Here is a 9,945-nt window from a genome sequence, read left to right on the forward strand (position 1 = left end):
TGAATGTTGCAAACAAGGCACATAGAGCTTGGACTTGAGCTTTTCCAAATCCTGCTACCTCTTGCCAACATCAAACATCACCTGTATTTTTCAACCATTTTGGGTGGGTTTTGCAAGAGCCAGGCTGAAATCAAATCACAGTGAATAAACAGTCTTTCTGGCATCCAGCTTGGAGGCAGATGTTAACTCCAAGCAGGGATTCATCTACCCCCACAAAACTGCAAAACTGTCTGTGGAGAGTGAGCTGTTTTTAGCTCCTGGAAAAAATGTCTCTCCTCCTGTTGCTGCTGAAGTCCTGTTCCTGTTTCCACAGCAGCAGCAGCTTCCAGCCACCAGAACATCTGACCAGGTCCAGGCAGCAGCAGCAGAGGGCCTCTTTGAGCAGCCCTCACAACCCCGCTACCATACAGATATGCTTAGGGATGAAGGGAAGGAAGGATAATAAAACAAACAAGCAAAGAAAAAGGCATTAAAGGCATTTTTGCTGCTATGGTTATAGTCCCTAGTGGGAGGAACCTGCAGCAGAGGGAGAACGCAGTATCTGTGAAATGTGGTGTGTGCAAGCGCGAGCCTGCTGCCTGCAATCACACCGCCTGTTGGATCTGAATTTAAACTCTTCGGCGTGATTCCAACCCTCAGCAAATCGTGTCTTGTGGACAGATATTATGTCCCTTCTGCTACTAAAGCAACAAGAAGTCTTAAACAAAACAGCAGAGCCTAGAGCATGCAGAAAACGGCAGAAGCTGGCAGGATCCATCTCACACCCTGCGTTCGCCAGGGATGCAAGCAACACCTCACACAGCCCTCACAGGCTCTGTGCAGCTCCACGCCAGGCACACTGGTTCTCTGCCTGTGGGAATGAGCAGGATGAAGAGAAATGCTCAGCCTGGTGAGCAGACATTGCTCCGCTTCCCAGTCAGGGATGAGCTGCAGCCTCGCACAGGGACAGCAGTGGGGAGGATCACCGCAGCAGACTGGGAGGCTCAGACATCCCTTTGCTGTGCAAACACCTGGGGCTCCCCGGGCAAGGAGGTGCCCGGGGGAGGCAGGACAAAGCCAACCCGCACGGCACCGGATCCCATCACCCCGACCCCCGGGGACAGCAGGCAGAGCCCCGCAGGGTCTGCTGGAAATCGCCTCCTCGAATGGTCAGTATTTAAGAGCCGTGCTGGCAACCACTTCACCGTCCTCTCACACAAGGGTCCCGGTCCACCGTCCCCGGCCCTAAGCCCCCGTACAGCCCCCGGTTCCCGCCCCCAAGCCCCTGCCGTGGCACGGCGGCTCCAAACGCAGACGGAGAAGCCGAGAGCCGTGAAGCGGCTCCGCTGGGTCCCCCCGCGCTCAGCCGCTTCCCTGCGGGGCTCCCCAGCCAGGAGCACGCACGTACCGCCGAGGATGGAGCCGCAGCCCCGCGATGCGCCCGCCGCTCGCTGCCTGCGGATCCCGCCGAGGTGGTGGAGCCGGCCCCGCGCGGGGCGGAGCGGGGCGGGGCCGGGCAGGGATGTGCGGGGCCGGGCAGGGATGTGCGGGGATGGGCAGGGATGTGCGGGGATGGGCAGGGATGTGCGGGGATGGGCAGGGATGTGCGGGGCCGGGCAGGGATGTGCGGGGCCGGGCAGGGATGTGCGGGGCCGGGCAGGGAGGGGGGGGGCCGGGGAGGGAGGGGCGGGGATGGGCAGGGAGGGGGGGGGATGGGCAGGGAGGTGCGGGGAGGGGCAGGGATGTGCGGGGCCGGGCAGGGATGTGCGGGGCCGGGCAGGGATGTGCGGGGATGGGCAGGGATGTGCGGGGATGGGCAGGGATGTGCGGGGCCGGGCAGGGATGTGCGGGGATGGGCAGGGATGTGCGGGGATGGGCAGGGATGTGCGGGGATGTGCAGGGATGCGCGGGGCCGGGCAGGGATGTGCGGGGATGTGCGGGGATGTGCGGGGATGCGCGGGGCCGGGCAGGGATGTGCGGGGATGTGCGGGGATGCGCGGGGCCGGGCAGGGATGTGCGGGCGGGGGATGTGCGGGGATGTGCGGGGCCGGGCAGGGATGTGCGGGGATGTGCGGGGATGTGCGGGGCCGGGCAGGGATGTGCGGGGATGTGCGGGGATGTGCGGGGATGTGCGGGGATGTGCGGGGATGTGCGGGGATGTGCGGGGCCGGGCGCGCTCCGCCCCTCCGTCGCGGCCCCGGGATCCCTCAGGCTGCCGAGGCAGAGCCGGCTCCTGCCGCACTGCCCTGCCCCGTCTAAGGGGCCTAAAGGCAGGAGCGCACTCTCGCTGTCCCTGTATCCTCACTCCCATCCCTCCGAGGAGGAGCTGGAGCAGGCGGCCTGGCCCGCAGCATCCCTGTGCCCCTGCAGTGCCCGCGGCTGCTCTTGCCAAGCCAAAGTTTACATTTGGGCTGCCTTTGGAGACAAACATTTCATCCCGATGAGAGAGATACAGACACTGCTCATAATCGGCCGCTGGTGTCCCACAGACTCTCCAGGTAACTGCCTGGGGGAAGTTTCCGGGTGACTTTTCCTCTGGGAAATCAAACGAATCCAATTAAATTAACCCCCTAGAGAAATCAAATGAATCTAGTGAAATTAACCCAAACAGCATTTAACATTAATTATAAATTGTTACACGCATTTCAGTTGCACATGCCAAATAAAACATGAACATCAGGGGTGAGGCTAACACAACCTCTGAAAGCAATTTGCAAAAATTAGTTAAAATCAATAAACAGCACAGTCATTCCAGTTTCTGGAAAGCCTCTCCAGCGGCAGGAGAGGAATTCCCATCGCGGGAAGCAGATGGCAGCAGTAAGCGTGTATGTCATGGCTCCTTCCGAGAACAGCTGGCACCTCCCTCACGCCCCTGCAAGTCTCTTCCAGGTGTGAATGTCACCTCCCTCCGGCGGCACCCTGCTTGCCCTGCATGAAGAGAACCCACAGCCCTTCCTGTCCTGGGAAATCCAAGTCTTTTGGGCACCTCTTTCCTCTGCACTCCCACTGTTGTTCTCACCCATGCAATTCCAGGCAGATTAGTACTTCAGTTTGCTCTTGGAGCAAAACTGCTGCTGAAGCGGAGAAGGAAGAGCTTTTAGTGTCACAGCCACTAGGGGACTCAGCATGTTCCAGAGCTCTTCGCAGGCTGGAGAACAGGTGCTGCTCTCTGTGTGTCTGGAGGCCCACAAGGCTTTTATGTTAATGGTGTTTTATCATCAAACACGGGATGGGAACCGACAGCGATGCATATGCATCAGCAGGAGAGCCACAGAACATGCCTGGGATGGGGCTCCCAAGGGGAGAGTTTAAGCACCAAGCAAAATCAGGGGATCAGAACAGATATTTTCCAATTATCACTGATGGCTGGAGGAAACACAGCCCCTGGCTTCCATCTGTTTTTTAAGTAAATCTCAAGAGCTGCACGCATACAGTGGATCCTCAACCAAAAGCATGAGGGAGATTACAAGAAAAGTTTGGGCAGGCAGGTGGTAATTTGACCTTTCCACTGTTTTAAACTAAACAGCTCTTATGTGGTGTTTGCAGCTCCTGGTGTAACCACTGTGCCTGGAACTTCATTTGAAAGCAAAGCCCGAGATGTCAATGTATCACAGGGCTCATGTATCAGCTGTATCACAGCTCCCAGACAGGCTGGGGCTCAGGAGGCCTGTGTCAAAACCTCAAGGGCTTGTGAAAGAGCAAGCAGCAGGGTATGTGCCAGTGCTCCCCACAGCCCCCAGCCCTCAGCCAGCAGCCCCCCTTACCTGCTGGGGGAGCCCAGGTCTGCCCGGCTGACGATGCGGTGCTGCTGGGGAGAGTAGAGCCACTGGAACGCTGTCAGTGTCCTCTCCTCAATGCGAAAGCGGCCTTCTCGCACGTACCTAAAAATAACATCCAGAGAGACTGAAATATTCATCAGCACTGGATTGAGGGGAGGGAGCGGCAGGATGCAGGAGCGGCTGGCTCGCCAGTGCCACTCACAGCCGCACATCCTACACCACCACGTTCCTCAGTGGCAGCAGAAAATCACTTTACAGCCCATCTGTCTGCATCCCTCAGTGCCCACCAGCCCCTGCACCCATGGGCACATGGCCGTGTCTGGGACAGGGCCTCTCTTGAGACCAGGTCCCTGCACCTTTTGTGGGTATCTGTGGGGCTGCTGCCAGCTGCAACCCCTGCCCAGCCCCCAAGCCACTCAGGGCCCTCAGGGCCCCAGTAACCACCATGTGCAGGAAAGCAAAGAACAAACATTTCCAAAGGAGCACAGGACATTCCCCTGTAAAGCCCCAGGGGACAGAGGTACAGCACCCCCTGCTCAGAACCATCATCTTGGGGCACAGCCTGCCCCCAGCACCCACCCACCCCCCAGATCCCAGGCTATCACTGGCTCCAAGGCCAAGCTAAGGCCTTTCTAGCATCCCTTCAAATGCCAGGCCAGATGTTGAGGCTAATCAGGTAATAGTCAAGTGAATTGATGGTTATGAATTTGATAGAAGAGTATGTGTTCCCTGTAAAGTGAGTAAAATTCTGGTAACTGCAGTTGTTACCATCTTTTGGAACAAAATCCTGCTGCCTGCTTCTGTCCCAGCAGTCAGCTGCACTTCACTCACACTCCTCTGAAATGAAATTTCATCAGCAAGTAACTAATAACTTAAAGCCCCTGTAGTACTGATTGGAGACACATGCACACACAGCTGCAGTATCCATGAACCTCAGCCAGACCTGGAGAGAGCTCCTGTCCCTTTCTCTGCACATGGATGCACCTGGAGGTTCATTCTCAACATTAATTGCAGGGATGTGCCTTCACTGTCTGAATGGGGATGTTCTAAAGTGCCATGTGCCCCCAGTCGCTGCTGCTGAGCTCTGTGACCTGCCTGAGCCCACTCAGCCCAGCACTGTGGGGTCCTGTGGAGCTGGGGGCAGTGAGTGCAGGAACTGTGACTTCCCACTGCAGCTGAAGGAAACCCAAAAGGCTCCCTGAGCATCCCCAGCAGAGTGACCTGCCAGCTTTCTGGTTAAAAGCAAGCACGGCGCAATGCCAATGCTCCCTGCAGCTCTGGTATATGATAACCCTGCTCAGAGCAGAGGCAGGGAAGCCTACGTGTCCCTTGGAAAGTGGGGGTGAGGCAGTGGGGATACAGAGAGCCAGGCAATGCAGCTGCTATAACAGTTTGTCCAAGTGTGTGAAAGATAAAAAGTGTCCTTGCAAGGAGGAGGGGAAAGGGAGGGAGAAAAAGCTTCATTGGCTCCCACCAATTGCCTTGTCTCGGTTAGAGGGGTTCCCTCCCACGGCTGGGGCGCAGGCACCCAGCGCCCGCCTGGCTCGGGCTCTGCTCCCGCCCAGGGCCCAGCCCGGGCCCCGTCCCAGCGCTTCCATCAGCATCCCCACGGAGCCAGCCAGCCCCGGCCTGGCATCGCCGCAGCGCCCTGCTCAAAAGTCACAAGCTGCGGACGTCACAAACTGCACAATTCAACATAAAAGAACACAGACAAAGCTTGTTCTCAATGTCAGCCCGTCCCGGCTGCTCCGGGCACAGACAGTGCCCTGTGCCAAGCCCCGTCCCCGCACGCCAGGGATGGAGGAGCCTCAGCACGCCACGCGAGTCCCGGGGACTCCCCCGGAATAAGGAGACCTCGGCATCCCCGGCACGCTGCCGCTCCCACGCTTCCTCCTCAGCGGGCAGGACCCTTTCCCAAACGCAAAATGTCTTCAGGATCAGACTCCTCTACCTCTGCCAGCTATCTCCCCTCCCAGCACGGACCCGCCCCCTCCCTGCACCCCATGTGTCCCCCCCGGCTGGAGCAGCCGCCCCGCCGGGACCCCCCCGCTCCAGCCGGGACCACGCGGCGCCCCTCGGAGCACCCCTCAGGATCCCAGATCCATGGCGAGGTCCCGTGTCCCCTCAACCCTACTCGGGATCCCCCCAGCCCGGGGTCTCCTCCTCTCCCAGCCTGGAAACATCCCCCACGCTAAAGCCCAGCCCGCCTGGCAAGCTCAGCCCCTGCGGGTCTCCAGCTCGGGTCCCCCTTGCCGAGAAAGCTCCCCCAGCCCGCCGCACTCACCAGCGCACCAGCTCCCACCGCCGCTCCCCCGCCGCCTTGCCCGAGGCCATCCCGGGGGTCCCGCCGGGCAGGGGGGGCCCGCAGACCCCGCTCGGAGCCGGCGGCGGCTCCTCCGCAGCCGTCCCGGGGCTGGGGCGGCTGCGCCTGTTCCTGCGCTCCGCTCCCGCCCCCTCCGGCGCCCAGGGGGCCCGGGGGGGCCCGGCCCCGGCCAGGTGCGGGAGGGCTCTGCCCGCTTATGTAAAGCGTTACGCAAGGCTCCCACCGGGGCAGCCCCGAGGGCCGCACAACGCCCCCGGTACCTCTCTGCGGACCCCGGAGTCTCGCCCCGACCAGCTGGATCCCATCCGGGGCTCCAGGGAAATGTACGTTTCCCAGCCTTTCAAACACTTTGAAACAGACAAACAAGTCTGCGCTGAGCATCCCAAAGTGACTCGGGAACGGCCACCGGGGGAAAGAAACCCTGTCAGCCTGGCCCTCCCCAAGCCCCTCCCCATCACCCAGCCCCTCATAGTGTGCAGAGGTGAGCGGGGCCACACCTGCACAGTCTGGGGGCTGGACTCCGCCCTTGGGTCTGTCACGGTCCTTGCTCACTGTAAGAGCACCCACCCAACCCACCCGGCAGAACTGGCAGAACTATTCTCCCATAAATTCAAAGTAAAACCTGCCGGAGCCGGAGTTTCCCTCCCAGAGCCCCTGGGTGCTGCAGGGGGCTCAGGAAGAAAACCACACGTGCAGTCAGGTGTTACTTCAAGGAGCTTTAAACCATACTGAAAGCTGTTTCCCAAAAGTGCTGTTCTGGCCCCAAATCCTTGCTTTTCTGATCTTTGAGAACTTTATTTCATAGCTCACCAAATTCAGATACTGCATCTGCAAGCCAACAGCTTCATTTAAAGCAAATAGTGTTAATTACTCAAGTAAATTCCTATTATTGTTAGTTCTGAAGTCCTGCTGTTGTTGGGTGCAAACACATCTGAAGGGCATTGACGCTTTCCTCGCAGCTGGGGAGCAGAGGCTGCTTAGCCATGGAGAGGCTGTGCCTTACCTGGGCCACAGAAAAGGAATTGGCATAAGGGTCTCCCAAATCTGGGCAGTGACCTGCTGTCCAGTGGGGCTGCCATCTCCTACAAGTTATGGGCTGAAGGTTGGAGAGAACAACCTGCCCAGAGAGAACATGTCCACGTGCCAGGTGGGCAGCTGGCAGATGGGATCCCCCACGGGAGGCCAGCACTTGGCCCTCACGGGCGTGCCAGCCCAAACGGTGGCCAGGAAGCCACTGGTGCATCGCAGTTTTGGTCAGGCAGCTCTGGGTCAGCAAGACAGGGCAGAGCCCGGGAGCTGAAATGGACCCCACGCTTGGAAGGGGAGAGAGAGTTCACAGGGATGGCCGAGCTGATCCCACCGCTCCCACCACTCCCACTGCCCTGAGCAGAGCCCTGATGGCCCCTCACTGGCACCGAGCCCAGCCTCAGCTTCTCTCCAGCTCCTGCACCAGCTGCAGGTCATGGGCAGAGAAGCAGCGACAGGATGGACTTGAGGGATGAGAGAGAGGCCAGGAGGGAGCAGAGGAGAGGCTGAAACTCGCCCTCCTGTCCCTGGAACCCCGGAGCTGACCCACACCTGCTTCAGCACAGCCATTTTTACAGACCTGGGAGATTTAAAAATAAAAGCAACTTTCATTGAAAAAAAGTTCTTAGACCATTTTAAAAATCGGACTGTTCCCATATCACATACACATAATGCAGAGGAGCAAATTGCATTGCTTAGCTCAAGCAAATATCCTTATGAGTAGATATTTTCCAATCCCTGTGGAAATGTTAAGCTAATGTTAAATTTATTAAAACCCTCCAGCTTTTAGCCTTTAGACTTTAAGGAGCTTCTTATTAGGTTCTTCAAAGCAATTAGAAGACACACACACACTACATTTCAATTAGGTTGAAAAATAATATCTGAGGCAAAGTTAAACTCGTTTATAAATTAAATTCAAAAATCCCTCTAATAATTAGCCCAGGGGTGGGGGGAAAAAGCTCTGGTGTCAAAGCACTTCATAGACACCCTGGAAGGGTACATGACTCAGGTTAACTCCAGGGCACACAGAATGCAGCTCCCATTGGGAATTGGCTGTTTGGTCAGGAATCAATCACCACTCAACGGACCCGGCCCTGCCCAGACCTTCCCGGGCACCTCCCGCCTGCCCAGCCCCGGCTGCGGGGGGGACAGCACGGGCACAGCACCTGCAGAGCCTGGCACGGCACACAGACACACACAGACACACAGACAGACACACAGACAGACACACAGACACACAGACAGACAGACACAGACACACAGACACACACAGACACAGACAGACAGACACACAGACAGACAGACACACAGACACACACACACACACACACACACAGACACACACACACACACACACAGAGACAGACACACAGACACACAGACACACACAGACACACACACAGAGACAGACACACAGACACACAGACACAGACACACACAGACACAGACAGACAGACACACAGACACACACACACACACAGACACACACACACACACAGACACACACACACACACACAGACAGACAGACACACACACAGACACACAGACACACAGACACACACACACAGACACACACACACACAGACACACACAGACACACAGACACACACACACAGACAGACACACAGACACACACACACAGACACACACACACACAGACACACACACACAGACACACACACAGACACACAGACACACACACACACACAGACACACACACACAGACACGCACACACACACAGACACGCACACACCCACACGCGGGCGCTGCCTGTATCGGTGCCGGTTCCGGTACCGTTTATCCTTACCGCAGGCGGTACCTCTGTCCGCACTGGCGCCGGGGCCGGGGCCGGTGCCACTAGAGGTCAGTGCCGGCGCGGAGCAGCAGCGGCAGCGCCGGAGCCCAGCCCCGCTCGGAAGAGCTGCCGCCCGCAGCCCCATCCGCAGTGTCTGCTTCCCGCATCTCTCATCCCACGTCTCCGCATCCCGCACACTCCATACCTACATCCTCACGTCCCCACATTCCCCATCCTGCATCCCCACAGTCTCCACCAGCCTCGAACCAGGGGGAAAGCCACGTAGCTGCAGCAGAACCAGGAGCTGAGGCACCTGGTGGGTCTCCCCACATCCGCTGTCCCGTGGGGCACCGGAGCAGGGGCTGCCAGCGCTCTCGCTGAGGCACACGGCACTGAGATGTCTCCCAGCAGGGGTAGAATAGGCAAAGAGCTGCCAGCCTCTGCCCAACAGTCTCTGGAGCTCAGTAATACGTCTGAGGCTGCAGCAGGGACCCTCCAATTCCTCCTGAATTGGTATTCCTGCCATTTTTGCCTCACTATATTGTAGAGGCTCGTTTGAGAAGGGTCTCAGACTCGTTTGAGAAGGAGCTCCTGTCTCTCGGAGCAAGCAGGGAGCGGGAAAGGGTTGCAGCATAAATTCAGGGCAGGACATCACAGTGGCTGGAAGCACCAGCAAAGGGACTGCCACGTTATGTCCTGCTCAAGAAAGCTGCCAGTGTAACCAGTTAATTGTGGAACTGGTGATGGCAAAGAGCGGCCTATGTGCAGCAGAGTGACCCCAGGCTGCCAGGTGATCGCTGTGGAGGCAGCCGACATTTCCTGTGCCCTGCTGGGTGCAGAGGATGCGCGGCGCTCTGCTGCTGTCCCTCCCGGCAGGCTGCATCCTGGAGCGATGACCTCATTTACAGAGCAGCTCTCTGTCCCCGAGTGCCTGACCTTGACTGTTTGCAGGCTTGTCTTTTATCCAGTGGAAAATCAATGAAAATTGTACAAACCTTGTAAAACATGATGCACTAAGACATTCCCCCTCTCTCTGCCCCC

The 9,945-nt window shown here is 58.0% G+C and overlaps 1 protein-coding gene across 5 annotated transcripts in view; it reads right to left on the reverse strand.

The window, feature by feature from the left end:
- RAP1GAP2 (RAP1 GTPase activating protein 2) overlaps positions 1-6,216 on the reverse strand; it is a 54,966-nt gene extending 48,750 nt beyond the window's left edge. The window contains exons 1-2 of one of the 5 annotated variants that reach the window (XM_088066014.1): positions 6,043-6,216; positions 3,744-3,860 (exon numbers count right to left, since the gene is read on the reverse strand). In XM_088066014.1, the coding sequence (XP_087922140.1) occupies positions 3,744-3,860; positions 6,043-6,092 (167 nt within the window). In that variant the 5' untranslated portion in view covers positions 6,093-6,216. Of the gene's footprint in view, positions 1-1,387; positions 1,439-3,743; positions 3,861-6,042 lie in introns of those variants that run through there. The other 4 variants (XM_088066016.1, XM_088066015.1, XM_088066022.1 and 1 more) reach the window with 4 other exon arrangements.
- Between the last annotated feature and the right edge of the window lie 3,729 nt (positions 6,217-9,945).

The sequence above is a fragment of the Pseudopodoces humilis genome, chromosome 23 (assembly GCF_049639895.1).
Source record: "Pseudopodoces humilis isolate 2021_Gansu_Grassland_sample_001 chromosome 23, ASM4963989v1, whole genome shotgun sequence".
Lineage (NCBI taxonomy): Eukaryota > Metazoa > Chordata > Aves > Passeriformes > Paridae > Pseudopodoces > Pseudopodoces humilis.